The sequence below is a fragment of the Oncorhynchus masou genome, chromosome 18 (genome assembly GCF_036934945.1).
Source record: "Oncorhynchus masou masou isolate Uvic2021 chromosome 18, UVic_Omas_1.1, whole genome shotgun sequence".
Classification (NCBI taxonomy): Eukaryota; Metazoa; Chordata; class Actinopteri; order Salmoniformes; family Salmonidae; genus Oncorhynchus; species Oncorhynchus masou.
The window spans coordinates 54,776,787-54,804,596 of record NC_088229.1 but is presented as its reverse complement, the minus strand read 5'-3'; the positions used below and the strand labels follow the sequence as shown (position 1 = coordinate 54,804,596).

Sequence of the window (27,810 nt, the reverse complement as noted above, 5' to 3'; positions counted from 1 at the left end):
TAAACAGCTTGGAACATTTACTTTAGAAGCTTCTGATAGGCTAATTGACATCATTTGAGGCAATTGGAAGTGTACCTGTGGATGTATGTCAAGGCCTACCTTCAAACTCTGTGCCTCTTTGCTTGACATCCTGTGAAAATCAAAAGATATCAGCCAAGACCGCAGAAATTTTTTTGTAGACCTCCACAAGTTTGGTTCATCCTTCGGAGCAATTTCCAAATGCCTAAAGGTACCACGTTCATCTGTACATAAATAGTACGCAATTATAAACACCATGGGACCACGCAGCCACCATACTGCTCAGGAAGGAGATGCGTTCTGTCTCCTAGAGATGAGTGTATTTTGGTGCGAAAAGTGCAAATCAATCCCAGAACAACAGTAAAGGACCTGGTGAAGATGTTGGAGGAAACATTTACAAAAGTATCTATATCCACAGTAAAACGTGTCCTATATCGACATAGCTGAAAGGCCGCTCAGCAAGGAAGAAGCCACTGTTCCAAAACCGCCATAAAATATCCAGACTACGGTGTGCACCTGCACATGGGGACAAAGATCATACTTTTTGGAGAAATGTCCTCTGGTCTGATTAAACAAAAATAGAACTGTTTGGCTATAATGACCATCATTATGTTTGGAGGAAAAAGGGGGAGGCTTGCAAGCTGAAGAACACCATCCCAAACGTGAAGCACGGGGGTGGCAGCATCTTGTTGTGGGGGTGCTTTGCTGCAGGAGGGACTGGTGCACTTCACAAAATAGATGGCGTCATGAGGCAGGAAAATTATGTGGATATATTGAAGCAACATCTCAAGACATCAGTCAGGAAGTTAAAGCTTGATCGCAAATGGGTCTTCCAAATGGACAATGACCCCAAGCATACTTCCAAAGTTGTGGCAAAATTTGCTTAAGGACAACAAAGTCAAGGTATTGGAGTGGCCATCACAAAACCCTGACCTCAATCCTATAGAACATTTGTGGGCAGAAAAAGCATGTGCGAGCAAGGAGGCCTACAAACCTGACTCAGTTGCACCAGCTTTGTCAGGAGGAATGAGCCAAAATTCACCCAACTTATTGTGGAAGCTTGTGGAAGGCAACCCGAAACATTTGACCCAAGTTAAAGAATTTAAAGGCAATGCTACCAAATACTAATTGAGTGTATGTAAACTTCTGACCCACTGGGAATGTGATGAAAGAAATAAAAGCTGAAATAAATAATTCTCTCGACTATTATTCTGACATTTCCTAAAATAAAGTGGTGATCCTACCTGACCTAAAACAGGGAATTTTTACTTTATAAAAAAAAAATGTCAGTAATTGTGAAAAACGGAGTTTAAATGTATTTGGCTAAGGTATATGTAAACTTACGACTTCCACTGTGTGTACAAAAATGGATGACGCAACTACAGACTGCCTCTTAAGTGTGCGAGTTTGAGCATGTGTCCGTTAGGCCTATGGATGTCATTTTTTTGTCAGCATGAATTAGATTGAGCAATAAAAGCCACCATTTTATTCCATAGGCTGGGTTCCACACTGTGCATCTGTTGCAAGAGTACATTTTTCACTGGCTGTCCACTGGTTTCAAAAACAATGATTGATAGGCAGATTAAACCTCTTGAAATCAGCCACTATTGGGTTCAAATACACATTTAGATTTGTGAACAGCCATCCACAACAACCACAATCCGTAAGGGGCAAATAGCTAAATGAGAGAGCAGCAGTGTGATTCACATCAATTTGCAATGTAGATATCAATAATAAGTGATATCTGTATCTCCATAGACTACACCACTGCTGTCATCCTTACCTCCAAGCGTTTATTCAAGTTGGAAAATCTTTGGAAGCCGTCAGCAGTCGTACCATTGGAAGACATAGCTTGGACTGTAGCGATCGATCAGACCCCTTTGGTGTGTCACGATAGTGGTTTCTGACTTGTGGTCAGACTCGCTCAGGTGGAACAAACTTAAACTTGCACCTTTTTTCAATACTGTTTTGAATGTCATTGATAAAACAGAGAAGTGTCAAACCTCCTTTCTGAATTTAAAAGTAATCCTCGAAGTAATCTAGTTTTTCAAAAGTATCTGTAATCTGTTTACAGATTTTTTTGTAATCCCTTACATGTTACGGATTACATGTCATCTGTTACTCCCCAATCCTGGTCTTGGGTGTGGGACTGAGGGTGTCTATGAGTATATGAGCAGTGTGTACATGACTGACCCCCTCCACTGTGTGCATATGACTGACCCCCTCCACATGCGAGTGTGCGTGTGTGACTGTTCCAAGCTAGACAGTTGGACATGGATCATGAGGCTGGCACAAGTGAATCAGAGCACTGGGGAAGTGTACAGGAAACGGGCTTGTGCCAGGCCCAGGCACACACACAGACACACCAGTTCATAACACACCCATCAAAAGAAAAGGCGAAAGAGAGCAACGTACCCCCTCCCTCATAATAGGAATAAACAAATAAAACAAGTAGAGAGAATAGAAGTGGGAAGGAAGCAAGCTCCCTGGAGGAGCGCATTCAGATCCGAAATTACCTCTCAAGAAAGTGAAATAATAAGAAGAAGAAGGACGGAGGGATACAAGAGAGTATAGGGGTCCTTGACCCTATTTGAATACTTACAAAATACACCCTTCCTTCGTCCCTTCCTTGAAGTAATCGTTGATCTGACATTACTAGATAGGTGAAAGTGTTTTAATGGAACCCTTCCTAGTCTATCAATTTGGGTTAGATCAGTGAATAGTTCAAGGAAGGAAGGGAGGAAGGAAAGGTGCATTTTTTTAAGTATTCAAACAGGGTAGCCCTGGGCAGAACAGAGACAGACAGACAGACAGACAGACAGACAGACAGACAGACAGACAGACAGACAGACAGACAGACAGACAGTAAGTTCTCCCATATGAGGTCATCAGTAAAGTGGGGATTGAGAATGGCTTAAAAAAACAACATCATTTGATAAGGGCCCCAGTGAATACCATGTCTCCTGTTTGAAGTCTAGAGCAGGAGTGTATAGGCTAGGGATGACCTCTCAGGAAAAGAAAAAATAAGGAAAGATGAAGTGATCTGAGAAAAAGCCCTCTTACCGTGTCTCCTATTTTGAGTCCAGAGCAGGATTTTATGCCAGGGATGACCTCTCCATTGAGACAGGTGGCGTTGAAGGAGAGAGACAGCTCCTCAGGAACCCCCTGTGTCTCCATGTCAATCACTGAGCGGATTTTCTGTCCACAGAATTACACACAGATGAAACAAGCCATAAAACACACACATGGAAGATAAAACACTAATGTATCTTCATTGGATAAGAATTCAACCCCCTGAGCCAATACATGTTAGAATCACCTTTGCAGCTATTACAGCTGTGAGTCTTTCTGGGTAAAACTCTAAGAGCTTTCCACACCTGGATTGTACAACATTTGCCCATTATTCTTTTCAAAATTCTTCAAGCTCTGTCAAATTGGTTGTTGATCATTGCTAGACAACCATTGTCATGTCTTGCCATAGATTTTCAAGCAGATTTAAGTCAACACTGTAACGTGGCCAGCCGGGAACATTCACTGTCTTCTTGGTAAGTGACTCCAGTGTAGATTTGACCTTGTGTTTTAGGTTATTGTCCTGCTGAAAGGTGAATTCATCTCCCAGTGTCTGATGGAAAGCAGACTGAACCAGGTTTTCTTCTAGGATGTTGCCTCTGCTTAGCTCCTTTCCATTTAATTTTTCTCCTGAAAAACTGAAAATTTTTCTCCAGTCCTTAATGATTACAAGCATACCAACACGTCTCTTGCGCCACTAGGGTCACTAGGGTTTTGCGTGGGCCGGCTTACATGGCACCAGCCTTGCGCTCGGTGTCTCCGGTTCGCCTACATAGTCCAGTGCGGGCTATTTCTCCTCACAGCACTGGCAGGGCAACCGAGAGTATTCAACCAGGTAAGGTTGGGCAGGCTCGGTGCTCAAGAGCTCCAGTGTGCCTGCACGGTCCGGTCTATCCAGAACCACCTCCACACCCCAGCCCTCCAGTAGCAGCTCCCCGCACTAGGCTTCCTGTGCGTGTCCTCGGCCAAATACCACCAGTGCCAGCACCACGCATCAGGCCTTCAGTGCGCCTCGCCTGTTCAGCGCAGCCAGCGCTTTCTCCCTCTCCTGCGCTGTCGGAGTCTCCCGTTTGTTCAGCGGGTCTAGAGCCTTCCTCCTCTACAGCGCTGCCGGAGCCTCCTGTCTGTATAGTGCAGCCTGAGCTGCCAGTCTACATTGAGCAGCCAGAGCTGTCAGTTTGCATAGAGCAGCCTAAGCTGCTAGTCTGCATGGAGCAGCTAGTCTGCATGGAGCAGCCAGAGCTGCCAGTCTGCATGGAGCTGCCAGTCTGCAAGGAGCTGCCAGTCTCCATGAAGCCGCCAGAGCTGTCAGTCAGTATGGAGCAGCCAGAACCGCCAGTCAGCATGGAGCAGCCAGAGCCGTCAGTCAGCATGAAGCAGCCAGATCTGCCAGTCAGCCAGACTCTTCCAGATCTGCCAGTCAGCCAGACTCTTCCAGATCTGCCAGTCAGCCAGACTCTTCCAGATCCGCCAGACAGCCAGACTCTTCCAGATCTGCCAGTCAGCCAGACTCTTCTAGTCAGCCAGACTCTTCCAGATCTGCCAGTCAACGAGACTCTTCCAGATCTGCCAGTCAACCAGACTCTTCCAGATCTGCCAGTCAACCAGACTCTTCCAGATCTTCTAGTCAGCCAGGATCCGCCAGTCAGCCAGGATCTGCCAGATCTGCTAGTCAGCCAGGATCCGCCAGTCGACCAGGATCCGCCAGTCGGCCAGGATCCGCCAGTCGGCCAGGATCCGCCAGTCGGCCAGGATCCGCCAGTCAGCCAGGATCCGCCAGTCAGCCAGGATCCGCCAGTCAGCCAGGATCTGCCGGATTCAACTGCCTGGCTGGACTTTTTCTCAGTACTGGGCTTTTTCTCAGTACTGGGCTTTTTCTCAGTGCTGAGCTGCCCCTCAGTCCCGAGCTGCCCCTCAGTCCCGAGCTGCCCCTCAGTCCCGAGCTGCCCCTCAGTCCCGAGCTGCCTCAGTCCCGAGCTGCCCCTCAGTCACAAGCTGCTCCTCTGTTATGTAGGGTTCTGGGTGAGGACTATTCGGCCATGGTCGGCGGTTAGGGTGGATTATCCATGGACGCGAAGGGGAGTAACAATGACATTTATGAAGTGGGGTCCACGTCCGGAGCCGGAACCACCACCATGGACAGACGCCCACCCGGACCCTCCCTATGGTTTTGAGGTGCGTTCGGGAGTCCACACCTTAGGGGGGGGGGGTTCTGTCACGCCTTGGTCTTAGTATTTTGTGTTTTAGTTTTTTAGTTAGTCAGACCAGGGTGTGACATGGGGTTATTATGTATTGTGTTTTCGTATTGGGGTTTGTAGTGTTTGGGAAAATGTTTTCATGTGTGAGTTTTGTAAATAGTAGATCCTTGTTATGTTAGTCTTTAGGAATACACTGTTTGTACATATTTATAATTATTTCTTCCTTTTTTTGTATTTGATTGATTAGGGGTGTGTGTGTGTTAAATAGGTTGGCTGCCTGAGGCGGTTCTCAATCAGAGTCAGGTGATTCTCGTTGTCGCTGATTGGGAACCGCATTTAGGTAGCCTGGTTTTCGCCTTGTATTTCGTGGGTGATTGTTCCTGTCTCTGTGTAGTGTGCACCAGTCAGGCTGTAAATGGTTTCACGTTCTGTTTGTTATTTTTGTATTTATTAGTTATTCGTGTATAGTTCGTTCGTTTGTCTTCACATAATAAACATGAGTAACTTACACGCTGCATTTCGGTCCGACTCTCCTTCAACTAAAGATGAACGTCGTTACAATTAGGTTAGTATTATTAACTACAGTGTTGCTGATCCATTCTCAGTGTTCTCCTATCATAGCCATTAAACTCTAGAACTGTGTTAAAGTCACCATTGGCCTCATGGCGAAATCCCTGAGCGGTTTCCTTAATCTCCAGCAACTGAGTTAGGAAGGATGCCTGTATCTGTGATTTGGTGTATTGATACACCATCCAAAGTGTAATTAATAACTTCACCATGCTCAACGGGATATTTAATGCCTGCTTTTTTTTAACCATCTACCAATAGGTGCCCTTCTTTGCGAGGCATTGGAAAACCTCCCTGGTCTTTGTGATTGAATCTGTGTTTAAAATTCACTGCTTGACTGAGGGACCTTACAGATAATTGTATATGTGGTGTACAGAGATGAGGTAGTCATTCAAAATCATGTTAAACACTATTATTGCGCACAGAGTGAGTCCATGCAACTTATGATGTGACTCGTTAAGCACATGTTTACTGAACTTCTTTCGGCTGGCCAAAACAAAGGAATTGAATCCTTAATGACTCAAGACATTTCAGCTTTTCATTTTTTATTAATTTGTAAAAATGTCTAAAAACATAATTCCATTTCACATTATGGGGTATTGTGTGTAGAAAAAGAAAATCGAATTTCAGGCTGTAACACAACAAAATGTGGAAAAAGTCAAGGGGTGTGAATACTTTCTGAAGGCACTATAGATATAAATACACACGGACGCATGCACACACCTACCCACATGCAGACACACACACAGACACAAACAGACACACACACACAGATAGACACATACACACACACGCAGGTCCACTCACCGCATAGGCATTTAATATGAGCTGGATGACATTGCCTGAGTCATTGGACAGGGTGCCCACAGTGGTCCCAGGAATCAGCTCACTGTAGTTCTGTCAAACAAAGAAATCATTCAATACATTTGAAATCCATTGAAAGTCAAAACATGTGAACGTGAAAATTGGTGCAAACTTTCCAAAGACACTGTAAATCAAATGTAATTGGTTGATTGATTGGTTGGTTGGATGGCTCAATTAATTGTTACTGACCTGGTAGAGGGGCACCACAGGACTGGTGACGGCAAAGATGAGGTTGATGTTGTTCTCTGACATCTTCTCTGTGATCAGAGCCAGTGACGGGTAGTCCTGGAAGAGGAAGAGCAGAGGGAGGAGTTTCAAACACATGAGCACACACACACACACACACACACACACACACACACACATACACACATGCGACACATGATCCGCCCACCCGACTGACCATGATAGTAGACATGCTGTACATGTTCTCTGAGTTGAGGTGGCACTTCCCGTCATTGGGCTGCACGATACCCGCCAGGCGCCCATCAAGCGCCACGTGGGTCTTGGCATCGGTGGTGAAGATCAGGAGGTGAGAGGCACCCTGACGCCAACCGATCTTCTCCTGAGGTTGACCAACAAAGGATGGGTGAGTGAACAAAAATGGTAGAAAGATAAAGAGTAAGACACTGTGTGTGTGCGTGACGTTACACTGGCCTCACATTACACACGGCAGCCTGTATAATGGCGTCGAAGCCTCCCTCGGGGGCATCTCTGTTCCTGGACACAATTTGTTTCTTCACCTCCTCAGTGAAGCGGCCCACCTCCTCAGTCAGAGACAGCACATGCTTGTAGCCAAACTGGGGCAGGCAGGTGGTGTTGATCCTGCCAGTCAATGAATTCATTAAATAATCCATCAGTGAATCAATTAATGAATCAATCCATCCATTCACCCCACTGTTCTAGTTATACAAAGAGGGGAAAATTATTTACATTTACATCAGTGGAGGCTTCTCAGAGGATGAAAGGGATGACCATCCTCAGTGATATTCATAAAAAAATCATAGTGAAACATTAAAAAGTTATCATTTTTAGATAAAACTATATTAAGTATATTCATGTCACTAAATAATTGAGTAAAACACACTGTTTTGCAATGAAGGTCTACAGTAGCCTCAACAGAACTCTGTAGGGTAGTACCATGGTGTAGACGGAGGACAGCTAGCTTCAGTCCTCCTCTGGGTACAAAACCTAGGAGGTTCATGGTTCTCACCCTCTTCCATACACTTACACAGTAATTATGACAACTTCCGGAGGACGTCCTCCAACCTATCAAAGTTCTTGCAGCATGAACTGACATGTTGTCCATCCAATCAAAGAATCAGAGAATGAATCTAGTACTGAGAGCATAAGCTACAGCTAGCTAGTTGTAACAATGTGCAGTAAGAGTAGGAAGCAAGTTTAGAGAGTGAGTGTTTTAATAAATAAACACAACATAATACAAAATAAGAAACATGAACAACGCACAGACATGACACAGGAACAGAAACAATAACGCCTGGGGAAGGAACCAAAGGGAGTGACATATATAGGGAAGGTAATCAGGGATGTGAGGGAGTCCAGGTTAGTCCGATGAAGTGCAGGTGCGCATAATGATGGTGACAGGTGTGCGCCATAACAAGCAGCCTAGTGATATAGAGGCCTGAGAGGGAGCACATGTGACAGTACCCCTTCACCGACACGCGGCTACTGCCGCAGGACGCCGACCAAAATGACGATCCCAGGATCAGGAGCGGAACGGTCACCTCTTCTGAGGCGCGGGAAACCTGTCAGTCCGTCTGAGACGCGGGAGCATGGTGACCTAGAGCGCCGGAGAGAGAGCATACATGACGGAACCCCCACCCCGGCCCGTTCGGCTCCAGCTGCAGGACGCCAACCAAATGGACGATCCCGGAGATCAGGAGCAGACCAGTCGCCCCTGCTGATGCGCGGGAACCTGTCGCTGGCTGGAGTGCGGAAACCTGACAAACCGGCTGAGGCAGGAGAGCCTGGTGATCCGGCTGAGGCATGAGAGCCTGACGAGCCGGTGGAAGCAGGGGAGCCTGGCGATCCGGTGAAGGTATGGAAGCCCGACGAGCCAGCTGAGGCAGAGTAGTCTGGCGATCCGGCTGAGGCATGAGAGTGTGACGAACCGGCGGAGGCAGGGGAGCCTGGCGATTTGTCTGAGGCATGAGAGCCTGTAGCAGCTCCCAGACCCGACGTCATTCCCACCGAAAAAACTCCCTGATGCTTCCCTTAGGTGAGGCGTTATTCTTTAATGATGTGCGCTGAGAGTCTGGAAGCAAGTTCAGGGAGTGAGTGTTTTAATAAATAAACACAACATAATACAAAATAAGAAAGACAAACAATGCACAGACATGATACAGTTACATACAATTATTTATTTTTACATTTATTTCACCTTTATTTAACCAGGTAGGGCCAGTTGAGAACAAGTTCTCATTTACAACTGTGACCTGGCCAAGATAAAGCAAAACAGTGTGACAAAAACAAAATACAGTCAATGACACAACAGAAAACCTGTATACAGTGTGTGCAAATGAAGTAAGGAGGTAAGGCAATAAATAGGTCATATTACAATTAATAATTACAATTTAGCAATTAACACTGGAGTGATAGATGTGCAGATGAGGATGTGTAAGTAGAAATACTGGCTTGCAAAAGAGCAGAGAAAAACCAAAAACAAATATGGGGATGATGTAGGTAGGTGGTAGGATGGGCTTTTACAGATGGGCTGTGTACAGTTGCAGCGATTGGTAAGCTGCTCTGACAGCAAATGCTTGAAGTTAGTGAGGGAGATATGTCTCCAACTTCAGTTTTTGCAATTCGTTCCAGTGATCGGCAGCAGAGAAATGGAAGGAAAGGCGACCAAAGGAAGTGTTGGCTTTGGGGATGACCAGTGAAATATACCTGCTGGAGCATGTGCTACTGGTGGGTGTTACTATGGTGACCAGTGAGCTGAGATAAGGCGGGGCTTTACCTAGCAAAGACTTATAGATGACCTGGAGCCAGTGGGTTTGGCGACTAATATGTGGCGAGGACCAGCCAACGAGAGCATACAGGTCACAATGATGGGTAGTATATGGGGCTTTGGTGACAAAACGGATGGCATTGTGATAGACTGCATCCAATTTGCTGAGTAGTGTTGGAGGCTATTTTGTAAATGACATCGCTGAAGTCAAGCACTGGCAGGATAGTCAGTTTTATGAGGGTATGTTTGGCAGCATGGGTGAAGGAGGCAAGGAGGCTTTGTTGCAAAATAGGAAGCCGATTATCGATTTAACTTTGGATTGGAGATGCTTAATGTGAGTCTGGAAGGAGAGTTTACAGTCTAGCCATACACCTAGGTATTTGTAGTTCTCCACATATTCTAAGTCAGAACTGTCCAGCGTAGTGATGCTAGGCGGGCGGTCGGGTGCTGGCAGTGATCATTTGAAGAGCATGCATTTAGTTTGTCTGTCAATTAAGAGCAGTTGGAGGCCACGGAAGGAGTGTTGTATGGCATTGAAGCTTGTTTGGAGGTTTGTTAACACTGTGTCCAAAGAAGGGCCAGATGTATACAGATTGGTGTCGTCTGCGTAGAGGTGGATCAAAGAATCACCAGCAGCAAGAGAGACATCATTGATATATACAGAGAAAAGAGTCTGCCCGAGAATTTAACCCTGTGGTACTCCCATAGAGACTGCCAGAGGTCCGGACAACAGGCCCTCCAATTTGTCACACTAAACTCGATCTGAGAAGTAGTGCACCAGGCAAGGCAGTTATTAGAGAAACCAAGGCTGTCGAGTCTGCCGATAAGAATAGGGTGATTGACAGAGTCGAAAGCCTTGGCCATGTCGATGAAGACGGCTGCACAGTGCTGTTTTTTATCGATGGTCGTTATGATATCGTTTAGGACCTTGAGCGTGGCTGAGATGCACTTGTGACCAGCTCGGAAGCCAGATTGCATAGCGGAGAAAGTACGGTGGAATTCGAGATGGCCGGTGGTCTGCTTGTTCACTTGGCTTTTGAATACTTTAGAAAGGCAGGGCAGGATGGATATAGGTCTGTAACAGTTTGGGTCTAGAGTGTCTCCCCCTTTGAAGAGGGGAATGACCGCGGCCACTTTCCAATCGAAAGAGAGGTTGAACAGACTAGTAATAGGGGTTGCGACAATGGCGGCAGATCATTTTAGGAAGAGAGGGTCCAGATTGTCTTGCCCAGCTGATTTGTAGGGATCTAGATTCTGCAGCTCTTTCAGGACATCAACTGTCTGGATTTGGGTGAAGGAGAAATGCTTATTGAAATTCTCGATTATCGTGGATTTATTGGTGGTGACAGTGTTTCCAAGCCTCAGTGCAGTGCGGTGCAGTGCGCCACAGAATGTTTTTGTGCTGGTCAAGAGCAGTCAAGTTTGGAGTATACCAAGGGCTATATCTGTCCTTAGTTCTACATTTTTTGAAAGGGGCATGCTTATTTAAGATGGTGAGTAAGGCACTTTTGAAGAACAACCAGGCATCCTCTACCGACAGGATGAGGTCAATATCCTTCCAGGATACCCGGGCCAAGTCGATTAGAAAGGCCTGCTCGCAGAAGTGTTTAGGGAGCGTTTGACAGTGATGAGGGGTGGTCGTTTGACCGCGGACACATAACGGATGCAGGCAATGAGGCAGTGATCGCTGAGATACTGGATGAAAACAGCAGAGGTGTATTTAGGGGGCAAGTTGGTCAGGATGATATCTATGAGGGTGCCCATGTTTACAGATCTGGGGTTGTACCTGGTAGGTTTCTTGATAATTTGTGTGAGATTGAGGGCATTGTAGGACGGCCGGGGTGTTAAGCATATCCCAGTTATGAACTCTAGACAATAGATGGGGGGGACAATCAATTCACATATGGTGTCCAGGGCACAGCTGGGAGCTGAGGGGGTCAATAACATGTGGAAACAGTGAGAGACTTATTTCTGGAGAGATGTATTTTTAAAAGTAGTAGCTTGAACTGTTTGGGCATAGACCTGGATGCAGTAGACTGCAACTCTGCCCCCTTTAGAAGTTCTATCTTGTCGGTAAATGTTGTAGTTGGGGATGGAAATTTCTGATTTTTTTGGAGGCTTTCCTAAGCCAGGATTCAGACACAGCGAGGACATCAGGGTTGGCGGAGTGTGCTAAAGCAGTGAATAAAGCAAACTTAGGAAGGAGGCTTCTGATGTTAACATGTATGAACCCAAGGCTTTTCCGGTTACAGAAGTTAACACATGAGAGCACCTGGGGACACACAGGGCCTGGGTTAAGCTTAACATCACCACAGGAACAGAGGAGTAGGATAAGATTACGGCTAAAGGCTATAAGAACTGGTCGTCTATTGCGTTCAGAACAGAGAGTAAAAGGAGCAGACTTCTGGGTGTGGTAGGATAGATTCAGGGCATAATGCACAGACAAGGGCATGGTAGGGTGCGAGTACAGTGGAGGTAAACCTAGGCATTGAGTGTGGATGAGAGAGGCAACAACGCCTGGGGAAGGAACCAAAGGGAGTGACATATACAGTTAAAGTCGGAAGTTTACATACACTTAGGTTGGAGTCATTAAAACTCGTTTTTCAACCATTCCACAAATTTCTTGTTAATAACAAACTCTAATTTTGGCAAGTCGGTTAGGACATCTACTTGTGCATGACACAAGTACATTTTCCAACAATTGTTTACAGGCAGATTATTTCACTTATAATTCACTATAATCACAATTCCAGTGTGTCAGAAGTTGATTGTGCCTTTAAACAGCTTGGAAAATTCCAGAAAATGATGTCATGGCTTTAGAAGCTTCTGATAGGCTAATTGACATCATTTGAGTGAATTGGAGGTGTACCTGTGTATGTATTTCAAGGCCAACCTTCAAACTCAGTGCCTCTTTGCTTGACATCATGGGAAAATCAAAAGAAATCAGCAAAGACCTCAGAAAAAATTGTAGATCTCCACAAGTCTGGTTCATCCTTACGAGCAATTTCCAAATGCCTGAAGGTACCACGTTCATCTGTACAAACAATAGTACGCAAGTATAAACACCATGGGACCACACAGCCATCATATCGCTCAGGAAGGAGACGTGTTCTGTCCCCTAGAGATGAATGTACTTTGGTGCGAAAAGTGCAAATCAATCCCAGAACAACAGCAAAGGACCTTGTGAAGATGCTGGAGAAACAGGTACAAAAGTATCTATATCCACAGTAAAACGAGTCCTATATCGACATAACCTGAAAGGCTGCTCAGCAAGGAAGAAGCCACTGCTCCAAAACCAACATTAAAAAAGCCAGACTATGGTTTGCAACTGCACATGGGGACAAATATCGTACTTTTTGGAGAAATGTTCTCTGGTCTGATGAAACAAAAATAAAACTGTTTGGCCATAATGATCATCGTTATATTTGGAGGAAAAAGGGGGAGGCTTGCAAGCCAAAGAACACCATCCCAACCATGATGCATGGGGCGGCAGCATCATATTGTGGGGGTGCTTTGCTGCAGGAGGGACTGGTGCACTTCACAAAATAGATGGAAAGAAAATTGTGGACATATTTAAGCAACATCTCAAGACAAGACATTAGTCTTGTTACAGCTTGGTCGCAAATGGGTCTTCCAAATGGACAATGACCCCAAGCATACTTCCAAAGTTGTGGCAAAATGGCTTAAGGACAACAAAGTCAAGGTATTGGAGTGGCCATCACAAAACCCTATAGAACATTTGAGGGTAGAACTGAAAAAATGTGTGCGAGCAAGGAGCCCTACAAACCTGACTCAGTTACACCAGCTCTGTCAGGAGGAATGGGCCAAAATTCACCCAACGTATTGTGGGAAGCTTGTGTAAGGCTACCCGAAATGTTTGACCCAAGTTAAACAAATTAAAGGCAATGCTACCAAATACTAATTGAGTGTATGTAAACTTCTGACCCACTGGGAATGTGATGAAAGAAATAAAAGCTGAAATAAATCATTCTCTCTACCATTATTCTGACATTTCACATTCTTAAAATAAAGTTGTGACCCTAACTGACCTAAGACAGGGAATCTTTACTAGGATTAAATGTCAGGAATTGTGAAAAACTGAGTTTAAATGTATTTGGCTAAGGTGTATGTCAACTTCTGACATCAACTGTATAGGGAAGGTAATCAGGGAAGTGATGGAGTCCAGGTAAGTCTAATGAAGTGGAGGTGCACATAGCGATGGTGACAGGTGTACACCATAACTAGCTGCCTGATGACTTAGAGGCCTGAGAGGAAGCACACGTGACACTATCCCTGCTGTGCAAATGTGGTGAGTAGTTAACTCAAAGAGAAAGACAATATTGAAACAGTTTTGAACAAATACATTTCTTAATAATGAAGGAGAAGCAAGAGAGAGAAAGATAGAGAGACAGAGCTAGCTATATTTTGTTGTATTTTTATCACTTTCACTTAGCTAGTGAATCCAGCTAGCTAGTTAAGCCTACTCAAACACCCGGCTCAAATAGAGAGGGATGCTATGTTAGCTAGCTGGCTATGGCTTTCCAATACTGGAAATCTTCCAAATCAAGGTAAGCTAAACTGCTTGCTGACTGTACACTGTACTACATTATTGTAGCGGGTTTCCTAGCTAGCAGCTACAGTGCTTTGAAAAAGTATTCATCCCCCATTGCATTTTTCCTATTTTGTTGCATTACAACCTGTAAATTTAATAAATTCGATTTCATGTGATTTTGCCAGCAGCATACCACCCTGCAAACCACTGCTGGCTTGCTTCTGAAGCTAAGCAGGGTTGGTCCTTGTCAGTCCCTGGATGGGAGACCAGGTTCTGCTGGAAGTGGTGTTGGAGGGACAGTAGGAGGCACTCTTTCCTCTGGTCTAAAAATATTCCAATTCCCCAGAGTAGTGAGTGGGGACACTGCCCTGTGTAGGTTGCTGTCTTTTGACTGGGAAGTTAAACAGGTGTCCTGACTCTCTGAGGTCATTAAAGATCCCATGGCAGTTGTTGTAGGGGTGTTAACCCCGGTGTCCTGGCCAAATTCCCAATCTGGCACTCAAACCATCACAGTCACCTAATAATCCCCAGTTTACAATTGGCTCATTCATCCCCCTCCTCTCCCCTGTAACTATTCCCCAAGTCGTTGCTGTAAATGAGAATGTGTTCTCAGTCAACCTACCAGGTAAAATAACAGATTTTTTAAAAATGGACATACACAAAATAGTCCAAATTGGTGATATGAAAAAAAAACTTGTTTCAAAGAGTTCTAATAAAAAATCAATGAAAAACTGAAAGTGGTGCGTGCTTATATATTCACCCCTTTTGCTATGAAGCCCCTAAATAAGATCAGGTGCAACCAATTACCTTCAGAAGTCACATAATTAGTTAAATAAAGTTAACTTGTGTGCAATCTAAGTGTCACATGATCTCAGTATATATACACCTGTTCTGAAAGGTCCCAGAGTCTGCAACACCACTAAGAAAGGGGTACCACCAAGCAAGTGGCACCATGTGGTCCAAGGATCTCTCCAAACAGGTCAGCAACAAAGTTGTGGAGCAGTACAGATCAGTGTTGGGTTATAAAAATATCCCAAACTTTGAACATCCCACAGAGCATTATTAAAAAAATTGAAAGAATATGGCACCACAACAAACCTGCCAAGAGAGGGCCGTTCACCAAAACTCATGGACCAGGCAAGGAGGGCATTAATCAGAGAGGCAACAAAGAGACCAAAGATGACCCTGAAGGAGCTCCACAGCGGAGATTGGAGTATCTGTCCATAGGATCACTTTAAGCAGTACACTCCACAGAGCTGGGCTTTACGGAAGAGTGGCCAGAAAAAAAACATTGCTTAAAGAAAAAAATAAGCAAACACATTTGGTGTTCGCCATAAGGCATGTGGGAGACTCCCCAAACATATGGAAGAAGGTACTGTGGTCAGATGAGACAAAAATTGAGCTTTTTGGCCATCAAGGAAAACGCTATGTCTGGCACAAACCCAACACCTCTTATCACCCCAAGAACACTATTCCCACAGTGAATGCTGGTGGTAGCATCATGCCGTGGGGATGTTTACATTGGCAGGGACTGGGAAACTGGTCAGAATTGAAGGAATGATGGATGGCACTAAATACAGGGAAATTCTTGAGGGAAACCTGTTTCAGTCTTCCAGAGATTTGAGACTGGGACAGATGTTCATCTTCCAGCAGGACAATGACCCTAAGCATACTGCTAAAGCAACACTCAAGTGGTTTAAGGGGAAACATTTAAATGTCTTGGAATGGCCAAGTCAAAACCCAGACCTCAATCCAATTGATAATCTGTGGTATGATTTAAAGATTGCTGTACACCAGCGGAACCAATCGAACTTGAAGGAGCTGGAGCAGTTATGCCTTGAAGAATGGGCAAAAATCCCAGCGGCTAGATGTGCCAAGCTTATACAGACATACCCCAAGAGACTTGCAGCTGTAAATGCTGCTACAGGTGGCTCTACAAAGTATTGACTTTGGGGGGGGTGAATAGTTATGTACGCTCAAGTTTTTTTGGTCTTATTTCTTGTTTGTTTCACAATAAAAAATATTTTGCATCTTCAAAGAAGTAGGCATGTTGTGTAAATTAAATTATACAAACCCCCCAAAAAATCCAGGCAACAAAATAGGAAAAATGCCAAGGGGGGTGAATACTGTTGCAAGCCACTGTATGTTAACTATGATGTTATTAGCTAATATGGTGACAACGATGTAGGCTATGCTTAGCAGTTAGCAGTTATGATATGAAGGTTTGTCTTGAAAGTTTTTTTTAGTCTGGTCACAGACAGCTGATTTGTTGTGTATTGAAGTCCACAAGCAAAGGGAGAAGGTGAGAGGAGGAGAGTGTGTAGATGCGAGAAGGAATTATTCAACGAGCAAAATGTTCATGCTGTAAGTACAGTGCCTTGCAAAAGTTTTCAGCCCCCTTGAACTTTGCGACCTTTTGCCACATTTCAGGCTTCAAACATAAAGATATAAAACTGCATGTTTTGTGAAGAATCAACAACAAGTGGGACACAATCATGAAGTGGAACGATATTTATTGCATATTTCAAACTTTTTTAACAAATCAAAAACTGAAAAATTGGGCGTGCAAAATTATTCAGCCCCCTTAAGTTAATACTTTGTAGCGCCACCTTTTGCTGCGATTACAGCTGTAAGTCACTTGGGGCATGTCTCGATCAGTTTTGCACATCGAGAGACTGAAATTTTTTCCCATTCCTCCTTGCAAAACTGCTTGAGCTCAGTGAGGTTGGATGGAGAGCATTTGTGAACAGCAGTTTTCAGTTCTTTCCACAGATTCTCGATTGGATTTAGGTCTGGACTTTGACTTGGCCATTCTAACACCTGGATATGTTTATTTTTGAACCATTCCATTGTAGATTTTGCTTTATGTTTTGGATCATTGTCTTGTTGGAAGACCAATCTCCGTCCCAGTTTCAGGTCTTTTGCAGACTCCATCATGTTTTCTTCCAGAATGGTCCTGTATTTGGTTCCATCCATCTTCCCATCAATTTTAACCATCTTCCCTGTCCCTGCTGAAGAAAAGCAGGCCCAAACCATGATGCTGCCACCACCATGTTTGACAGTGGGTATGGTGTGTTTAGGGTGATGAACTGTGTTGCTTTTACGCCAAACATAATGTTTTGCATTGTTGCCAAAAAGTTCAATTTTGGTTTCATCTGACCAGAGCACCTTCTTCCACATGTTTGGTGTGTCTCCCAGGTGGCTTGTGGCAAACTTTAAACGACAGTTTTTATGGATATCTTTAAGAAATGGCTTTCTTCTTGCCACTCTTCCATAAAGGCCAGATTTGTGCAATATACAACTGATTGTTGTCCTATGGACAGAGTCTCCCACCTCAGCTGTAGATCTCTGCAGTTCATCCAGAGTGATCATGGGCCTCTTGGCTGCATCTCTGATCAGTCTTCTCCTTGTATGAGCTGAAAGTTTAGAGGGACAGCCAGGTCTTGGTAGATTTGCAGTGGTCTGATACTCCTTCCATTTCAATATTATCGCTTGCACAGTGCTCCTTGGGATGTTTAAAGCTTGGGAAATCTTTTTGTATCCAAATCCGGCTTTAAACTTCTTCACAACAGTATCTCGGACCTGCCTGGTGTGTTCCTTGTTCTTCATGATGCTCTCTGTGCTTTTAACGGACCTCTGAGACTATCACAGTGCAGGTGCATTTATACGGAGACTTGATTACACACAGGTGGATTGTATTTATCATCATTAGTCATTTAGGTCAACATTGGATCATTCAGAGATCCTCACTGAACTTCTGGAGAGAGTTTGCTGCACTGAAAGTAAAGGGGCTGAATAATTTTGCACGCCCAATTGTTCAGTTTTTGATTTGTTAAAAAGGTTTGAAATATCCCATAAATGTCGTTCCACTTCATAATTGTGTCCCACTTGTTGTTGATTCTTCACAAAAAAATACAGTTTTATATCTTTATGTTTGAAGCCTGAAATGTGGCAAAATGGCGCAAAGTTCAAGGGGGCCGAATACTTTCGCAAGGCACTGTATGTGGCTGCTATGAAAGTGAACTGTGTTTCCGTGTGATCAGAGGTGTATTCATTCCGCCAATTCTGTTGATGCAGGCAAGAGTGTGCAAGGCGGTATTAAACGTGTCACTCTCTGTCACCTTAATTAATCACATTTTTTTCTCACGACCTGTGCACCTACGTTGTAAACGTTCATTGATATGCTAGGTTGTAACGACCTCATTATGGGTATAGGGAAAATTTTAGTATCATAAACCTATCAATGTGAATGGAATATGAATGACAGTCATCCAATATGCTACAATAGAAATAAGGCCATGCTCATAAAAAATGGCGTCCTCTATCATGCTCTGGCTGAGCCACTCAAGGACATTCAGAGACTTGTCCTGAAGCCACTTCAGCGTTGTCTTGGCTGTGTGCTTAGAGTCGTTGTCCTTCAATGGTGCAGAAATGTTTTGGTATCCTTCCCCAGATCTCTGCCTCAACACAATCCTGTCTCGTAGCTCTACGGACAATCCTTTAGACCTCATGGCTTGGTTCTTGTGTGTGAGTGAGGGAGAGAGAGAGAGAGAGATGACTTGTGTGTGTGAGTGAGGGAGAGAGAGAGAGAGAGAGAGATGACTTGTGTGAGTGAGGGAGATAGATAGAGACACAGACAGATGACGTGTGTGTGTGAGTGAGGGAGAGAGAGAGATGACGTGAGGGAGGGAGAGAGAGAGAGAGAGATGAGTGTGTGTGTGAGTGAGGGAGAGAGAGAGATGACGTGTGTGTGTGTGAGTGAGGGAGAGAGAGAGAGAGATGACGTGAGGGAGGAGATGACGTGTGTGAGTGAGGGAGAGAGAGATGACATGAGGGAGGGAGAGAGAGAGAGAGAGTGTGTGAGGGAGAGAAAAAAATAACAGGAGTGTGAGGGAGCAAAACCTCAAACCAGTGAAAAGTTCAGCTAAACCAGCGTGGAGACAGCCAATCTTGTAATCGCTCCTTAAACCCCCGTCGAGATCTCTGGATTACTTGTGTCTGACTCCTACACGCTGACTAAGCATCATCACCCACAGAGTCTCAGAATGACTCAACACCAACAGCTAGCTTTTATACATGACAGTTTAAAGGCACAACCTACAATTTCAATAGCCTGACCTTGCCACTGTTAGGTGAGAAGAAGGACTGGGCTGGGGAAACGTGACCACTCTCAAGTTTAAAGAGGAAGTCATACAAGGACTTGGTGTTTTATTGAGAGAAGGGTGCAAATTTGGTGTCAATGTGGATATACAGGTATATTCCCCATTTTAATGTCATGAACCTGTTTAAATTCAGGATAAACAAAAATTAAAACAAAGTTATCCCTGGTTTAATAACCCTGGCTTACCCGTGACAGGGGTTGAGCAGGGCCTCCTTGGGGGAGATGTACATGTAAGGTGACAGTGGCTTGTCCACGAAGGCTCCGAAGCCCATGCGCAGGTTGCTGGTGGTGCGTCCCATTTCCTTGGCCAGGCCTTTCCCCAGGGTGCGGAGGCGGAACAGGTCATCGTTCATGGAGAAGGACAGGTCCATGAGGTAATACAGGTCCACCGGGTAGTCCTCCACCTGGCGTACCTTCACTGTGAACCGCTTGGAGTCATCTGACAGGGGGAGAGGTGGAAATTTGAGATGCGCTGTCTGCATGTAATAACCTCATCGGGTCTCATGTAATAATATCACCTGGTCTGAGGGTGATGTGGTATCAGTCTAATAATCTCACCTGGTCTGAGGGTGACATGAAGTCTCATTTAGTCTGAATGTGTAATAATCTCACCTGTTTTGAGTGCAATAATCCCACCAGTGTAATAATCTCACTTGTTGTCCGTGTAATAATCTCACCTGGTCTGAGGGTATAATAATCCCACTTGGTCTAAATGTAATAGGCATAATCTCTTTTGATCTATATGTAATAATCTCACCTGGTGTTTGTCTAATAATCTTACCTGGTCTCAGCCTAATAATCTCACCTGGTCTGAGGGTGATGTGGAGTCTCTGAGGTTGGATCTGCGTGGCGTCGGCCGTGTCTCCGGCTGCCTTGTTGCTGAGGGGGCGGTCCTCCTTCACCTGCAGCTTGCTGGTGGGGAACTCAAGGGCGGTCGGAGGAGCACAGCCCGCCACCAATAGGTTACGCTTCAGGTCACAACGAGACGAGCCTGCCACACCCTGCCCAAAGTCCTGATGGAACAATCCAGGAAGTTAGTGAGAGAAACAGGAAGTGTTAATAATCTCTACCATTCCCTTCAAAAAAAGCTAGAAGTAGCAGTTATAACACAGCCTATGTGTTGTTTGGGGTAGGCCATCTTGTTTTTGGCCAGGCCATGGAGGTGAAAGGGCAAGTCCTGACATGCCCCATGCCCCATGCCATAGAAGGGTCGTTCCACTTTAATATTTGGATTAGAAATTGTGGACCAATATTGAATTTAAAAGCCTGTTATAGTAAATGACTTGCTACTTAATATAGACCATATGGAGAATTCCAAAAATCATATTTTTTATATGAATAAATGCTTGCTAAAGTGCCAAAATTCTTCATTTTGACATGTCCCTACGTCAACCTGTATCACTTCTAGGAAGATTTTAACCTACTTAATCCCAAAGTGTCTCAAAATTTCACCATCTTTGTAAGGCCCTATTTATTTTGTTGCTTTGACAAAGTCATTTCTGAAGATGACTATTTATTTCATGTGATTAGTGAATCATTTACTTCTGTTCCTCATTTTAAGGTCAACCTTCTTACATGAACTGAACTCTCGTTTTAAAGGGATATTTCGGGATTTTGGCAATGAAGTTATTTATCTAGATCCCCAGAGCCAGAAACTCAGGAATAAATGTTTTATGTTTGTGCATCTGGTATGAAGGAAGTTAGTTTTGTGAGTCAAAACTAACTAGCATGCTAGCAGTTACCATAGACTTCCAGTCATTGTGCTCACGCTAGTTATCAATTGCGCTAACGCTAGTTAGCAACTTCCTTCAAACAGAGAAATAAAAAAACGTTATCCATGAGTTCATCTGACTCTGGGGAAGTAGATAAAGGGCTTCATTGCCAAAATACTGAAGTATCTCTTTGATACAGTGAAACGATTCCTTTTTAAATATTTTGAAATATGAACATCTAATAATCAAAATCATAGACTAAAAGTGAGCTCTTTTTGGCCATTTCTGATTGTTTGTGGTGGAAAACTGAGTGGGTCGAGCATAGCACATCAACCCTGTTACCTAGAAATAGACAGGCTGAAATTGTTTTAAGAATTTCACATGTATTTTCTTTTAGCTTGGATTCAATTGCCACTATCTGCTGCACACAACAAGCTTAAATTCCCTCTGTCACAAGTGGATTCATGGTTGATTTAAGAAGAAATCGTTAACCCTTTTACGGTCAACCCTGTTACTTTATTTGGCACTTAATAGGCACTTACTATAGTCATTTTTCTATTTAACATCTTGAAAAATAATTAGGTCAATTCAAGTCTTTTTGACCAAGTTACACTTCTCAGAAAACACAGAATTGGTGGAGCAACCCAGAAATATAATCATAGGGATGAATACATGGAGAAAATTAATAAACATTTCGGGGAGGAAGGGAGTTACACATGCCAGGGAATTGCCAAAGTGCAGTCCCCATCCATTGCCATTGACTACAATTACAACACTATTCTGTGGCCCAATTTCCTTGATGTCAATCATTAGATTGATTACAACATGTCCAAACAGGAGTCGTCTGCGTGCCACAAGACTGTGTTAGCCTTCTGAGCTAAGCCTAGGCATTAGCTCAGGGGAACTAGCGCACATATTTAGGTCATAGGCAAACCACCTCTGTTACACGGATCAGTGATCCCTCAGGAAAGGAGAATTGAAGGAGATATCAGGGAGAATTTAGACACACCTCTTGGGAACACCACGCACAGGTAGGATGTACAGCCAGACACTGCTTACATGTGCTGGCCCCTCGGGATGTACAGATGTTGGAACCTGAAATAACAGTAGAGTCACTCACCAAACTCTACGTAAACATAGCATGTAGACACACATGCGCACACGTGCACCCACATATGCATAGTATACATACAGCAATCGTACATATTTAAATGTGCAAGGGCGCACATGAACAAAAAGTCCTACAGGAATCATGCAGGAATTCTACCCTTTGTGGAGGTGTTCTGCAAGAATCCTGTAGGATTGACAAAATCCCCAATGCTCCTGCAGGAGCATGACGTCCTACAGAAATGTTGAAATTCCTGCAGGACCATGACAATTCCTGCAAGACTAAGTAATCTGTGGATCATGTGTGGATCTGTTGGGGCGGTATGCAAATTGGAGTGGGTCTAGGGTTTCTGGGATAATGGTGTTGATGTGAGCCATGACCAGCCTTTCAAAGCACTTCATGGCAACAGACATTAGTGCTACGGGTCAGTAATCATTTAGGCAGGTTACCTTAGTGTTCTTGGGCACAGTCACTATGGTGGTCTGCTTAAAATATGTTGGTATTACAGACCCGGACAGGGAAAGGTGGAAAATGTCAGTGAAGACACTTGCCAGTTGGTCAGTGCATGTTTGCAGTACACGTCCTGGTAATCCGTCTGTCCCTGCGGCCTTGTGAATGTTGACCTGTTTAAAGGTCTTACTCACATCGGCTGCAGAGAGCGTGATCACAGTCTTCCGGAACAGCTGGTACTCTCATGCATGTTTCAGTGTTATTTGCCTCGAAGCAAGCATAGAAGTAGTTTAGCTAGTCTGATAGGCTTTTGTCACTGGGCAGCTCTCGGATGTGCTTCCCTTTGTAGTCTGTAATGGTTTGCAAGCCCTGCCACATCCAGCGAGCATCAGAACCTGTTTAGTACGATTCGATCTTAGTCCTGTATTGATGCTTTGCCTGAGTCCCGCACGTTGAAAGCAGCAGCCCAAGCCTTAAGCTGCTGGATGTTGCCTGTAATTCATGGCTTCAGGTTGGGGTATGTACATACGGTCACTGTGGGGGGGACGTCATCAATGCACTTATTGATTAAGCCAATGACTGACTCATTCTTTTACCTATGCTTTTACCATATTTATTCATATTTTATGCAGTGATGTTGAAATGGACAATCAAACACACCCGCTGTTGCTGCATTGAATAATAACATTCCTATGCAATCAGATATCTTATGCTTTATGTCCATTATTTTAAAGGATGAGGAAGAGATCCCACAGGTTGTCCTACAGGAAAAAGTACTGAAAATATTTTAGAATTACCTTCAGGAATCATATCTACAGGATATCAAAAGGATTTTGGGGCCATTTTGCTCTAGGACAATTCCTTCTGGTAGTCCTTCAGGAAAAGTTTTCTTGAAAGACTACCTGCATGATTCTTGCAGGATCCTGCAGCATTCATGCAGGAATTGTCCTACAGGAAACTGGCCCCGAAAATCGTACAGGAATCCTGCAGAATATATACCCTGCAGGATTCCTGTAGGATTTTACATGCAGGATTCCTGTAAGACTTCTTTGTTAGGGTGTAGATAGCCTACAGTAATTTGGTGTGTGTATGACCTTTTTAATAAATAGTGGTTATTCTTGGCGTTCAATCAAATAACTTTTGGCATGCTTATTGAACCTCAAGTAATGGGACACACCTGCACACAGTCTCGCATGTATACACACACACACACACACACACACACACACACACACACACACACACACACACACACACACACACACACACACACACACACACACACACACACACACACACACACACACACACACACACACAGTACAGCTACTTATGACTTATGGTCCTCTTATGACTTATGGTCCTCTTACTAGCAGAATGCTAAGCCTATAATTCCCCTTTGTCATCTCATCAGGTGATAAGGAGTCATAAGGGGAAAGATGGAAACTAGAGGCCAGTCTCAAACAGTCTGGGGAGAGCACGGGGAGCGATGTGGACATATTTTGACAGATTACAACAAAATGAGTTTGGAGTTAACATTTTTTATCCATTTATCCAGTTATGTTGAATTTAGTTGAATTAAAAATATACTAATTTTCTATAATAAAATCCAAAATGATATTACTGCATGTATTAAATGTCCTTATTTGTAGCGATATTACCATTTCATGCAACCATTAAAGAAACTACAGTGTCTAACTTGTATTTCTAGCTGTCTATTTCCCTGTCTGAACTGCGCTTTGCGCCCTCTCTCAACAATTATTAATTATTTCAAGATGCAGCAACCGCACACCGCTAGAAGTAGCACATTTACATCATATAATTCAAATTTACCCAAAACATCAGTAATTTACCCAAAACATCAGTAACTGCAAATAAAACGAAATAACCGACGTTTGGCAACACATTTCTTTGTGACTAGTTTAAATACCCCCCCCCGCCCCCCTTCCGCCTTCGCTCAGTCTGCGATCTGACACAACTCCAAATACAGTAAACTCTGTTTTCCTCTGTCCGGAAAGTCATAGCCTACTGTACAACGAGGTGTGGCGTTTAAAAGGGCTTTAGAGCAACAAAAAAGCACAAGCAATTATGCCCTTGTCTTATACTTAAATAATATTCATCCGAATGTAGTTCTACCAGTCAATATACAGTTGTTAAACACATTTTAGAACACGATGTTTTCATGTTTAAGCTTTTAAAATAGTTTTTGTATTCAGTATGTTGAATATTTGTATTAGGCCTATATCAGCTATAATAAAATAATGTTTCTGTTTCTGAATCTTTGTCTCATTTGCAGCTCCATTAGTCCAGTAGTCGTCTATTTAAAGGTGATTCCGTTTCCTTTACTACTACAGTATATAATTTGCACTATTTTGTTGCTGTTTTTCATGTAACACACACACACACCCACACACACACACGCACACACAGTTCTGCAGTTATATTCGGAACTCTCTCGCTCTCATCTCTCTCCTCCCCTCCCCAGTTAAGACAGAGCCTATAAACAAGTGAGACTGACTACCACAGAAAGCAGCACTCGACAGTCCTGCAGGCAAAGGTACCACCACACATAGATTCAGCCTCTCATTTCTCCCTTTAAAATGGAGCCTAACACACACGCATAGCAGTACTCACAGATGTTGTTGGTACCAGCCATATTAAAACCAACTATCACCAAGTTTACCATTGCAGACATTTCTTTCCCTTTACACCAATACACATAAGCTGTTCATGTGACGTCACCATTATTCTCACTCTTTTACCTATGCTTCTGCCATATTTATTCAGAATCTCATTTTCTTTCTTCTAGGAATCATGTTTAACGCAGTGCTGGTGAAACGGACAATCAAACACGCCCGCTGTTGCTGCATTGAATAATACAATTCCTATGCAATCAGATATCTTATGCTTTATGTCCATTATTTTAAAGGATGAGGAAGAGATCCCACAGGTTGTCTGTCCTACAGGAAAATGGCCCTGAAAATATTTTAGAATTACCTTCAGGAATCTTATCTACAGGATATCAAAAGGATTTTGGGGCCATTTTGCTGTAGGACAATTCCTGCTGGTTGTCCTTCAGGAAAATGACTACCTGCAGGATTCTTGCAGGATTGTTTACTTGAAGGACTTCCTGCATGATTTCTACAGGAAACTGGTCCCAAAAATCCTACAGGCATCCTGCAGAATAAACATCCCTCATGAATCCTGTAGGATTCTTCATGCAGGGTTCCTGTAAGACTTTTTTTTGTAAGGGTGTAGATAGCCTACAGTAATTTGGTGTGTACATGTGTGTTTATGACTTAAGTCACCTTTTTAATAAATAGTGATTATTCTTGTCAATCAAACGAATCACTTTTGACATGCTTATTGAACCTCAAGTAATGGGACACACCTGCACACGCGCTCGCATGTACACACACACACACACACACACACACACACAAACACAATTAACATGGTCCTCTTACTAGCAGAATGCTAAACCTATAATTCCCCTTTGTCATCTCATCAGGTGGTAAGGAGTCATAAGGGGAAAGATGGAAACTGGAGGCCAGTCTCAAACAGTCTGGGGAGAGCACGGAGAGCTACGTGGACAGATTTAGAGAAGTTACAACAAAACGAGTTTGGAGTTAACATTTTTTATCCAGTTATGATTAATTTAGTTTAATAAAAACGACAATGATTTTCTATAATAAAAGCCAAACTGATGATACTGCATGTATTAAATGTCCTTATTTGTAGCGATATTACCATTTCATGCGACCATTGAAGAAACTACAGTGTCTAACTTGTATTTCTAGCTGTAGTCTATTTCCCTGTCTGAACTGCGCTTTGCGCCCTCTCTCAACAATGATGAATTATTACACCGATGTTCAAGACGCAGCAACCGCACACCGCTAGAAGTAGCACATTTACATTATATAGTTCAAACTTACCCAAAACATCAGTAACTGCAAATAAAACGAAATAACCTATCCAAAGTGTAATCCTTTGCGTTATGCGAGTAGGCCTACCCATCTTGGCGTGGGGACTTTGTCAGGACGCACGGCGCAGACGTTTGGCAAGACATTTCTTTGTGACTAGTTTAAATACCCCCCCCTCCCTTCCGCCTTCGCTCAGTCTGCGATCTGACACAACTCCAAATAGAGTAAACTCAAAAGCACTGTTTTCCTCTGTACGGAAAGTCATAGCTTACAACGAGGTGTGGCGTTTATAAGGGGGAGGGGGTCTTTAGAGCAAAAAATAATAATCACAAGCGTTTCATGTCCCTTTCTTATCCTAAAATAATATTAATCCGAATGTAGGCCTATCACTCAATATACAGTTGTTTAAGCACGTTTTAGAACACTATGTTTTCATGTTTAAGCTTTAAAAAAAGGTTTTGTATTGAATATGTTGAATATTTGTATTAGGACTATATCATAGCTAAAATAGCTATTATTATGTCTTGTTATATTAAATCAAGTTGTTTAAATACGATTACAATACATGTATGAAACATATAGAGTAACGTGGTACTAAGTTAGCTAGGTTTTAAATGGTTGGCTTTGAAGTTGTAGATGGTGTGAGTCACTGACTGTATGACTCTAAAATGTGAATTTTCTTCGGTTTACTCAAGTCAACTAATATTGTAAAGTTATTACCGACAGTGTTGCTACAAATCATCCTAGTATATCAGAGCGCTACCTAGTTTAAAAAGTTTACAGTCAGAACAATATCCCATAGTGAACACAGTCATCAGTTAATTCTGCTGACATGGTCACTTTGAGTCAGTATGATAAGGTGTTGATTAAGAAGCTACTTTATGATATGGCCCATCCAGTTTGGAGCCTGTGGAAAAGGTTGAGACTGAGGAAAATAGGCCCCATCCTCCCTCCAGAATCCCAGTACTGCAGAAGAAGAGGTACATCTGCAATGGGAAGAGTCAAGGACTGCATGTAGCTCCAACATCTCAGCAGTCAGGGAAGGCTACTGTTCCTCCCATCTAGAAGCCACTGCAACCCATCCGGACCAACAGGGATCAAACCTGCGTGGTGAAAGACATCTACCTCAATAGTGCCAAGCCATTGAAGGCAGTCCATGGAGCCAATATGGTCACCAAGATGCCACTGCCTCCCATTAGAGCCAGAGTCACTGTGTC

The 27,810-nt window shown here is 43.6% G+C and overlaps 1 protein-coding gene across 3 annotated transcripts in view; it reads right to left on the bottom strand.

The window, feature by feature from the left end:
- The window catches only part of LOC135504838 (integrin beta-3-like), a 43,357-nt gene extending 16,585 nt beyond the window's left edge, over positions 1–26,772 (bottom strand). The window contains exons 1-9 of one of the 3 annotated variants that reach the window (XM_064923730.1): positions 26,606–26,772; positions 22,122–22,207; positions 20,206–20,413; positions 19,587–19,839; positions 7,379–7,541; positions 7,120–7,281; positions 6,906–7,001; positions 6,660–6,749; positions 3,082–3,216 (exon numbers count right to left, since the gene is read on the bottom strand). In XM_064923730.1, coding sequence (XP_064779802.1) covers positions 3,082–3,216; positions 6,660–6,749; positions 6,906–7,001; positions 7,120–7,281; positions 7,379–7,541; positions 19,587–19,839; positions 20,206–20,413; positions 22,122–22,207; positions 26,606–26,687 — 1,275 coding nt within the window. In that variant the 5' untranslated portion in view covers positions 26,688–26,772. Of the gene's footprint in view, positions 1–3,081; positions 3,217–6,659; positions 6,750–6,905; positions 7,002–7,119; positions 7,282–7,378; positions 7,542–19,586; positions 19,840–19,918; positions 19,934–20,205; positions 20,414–22,121; positions 22,208–24,523; positions 24,557–26,605 lie in introns of those variants that run through there. The other 2 variants (XM_064923732.1, XM_064923731.1) reach the window with 2 other exon arrangements.
- Between the last annotated feature and the right edge of the window lie 1,038 nt (positions 26,773–27,810).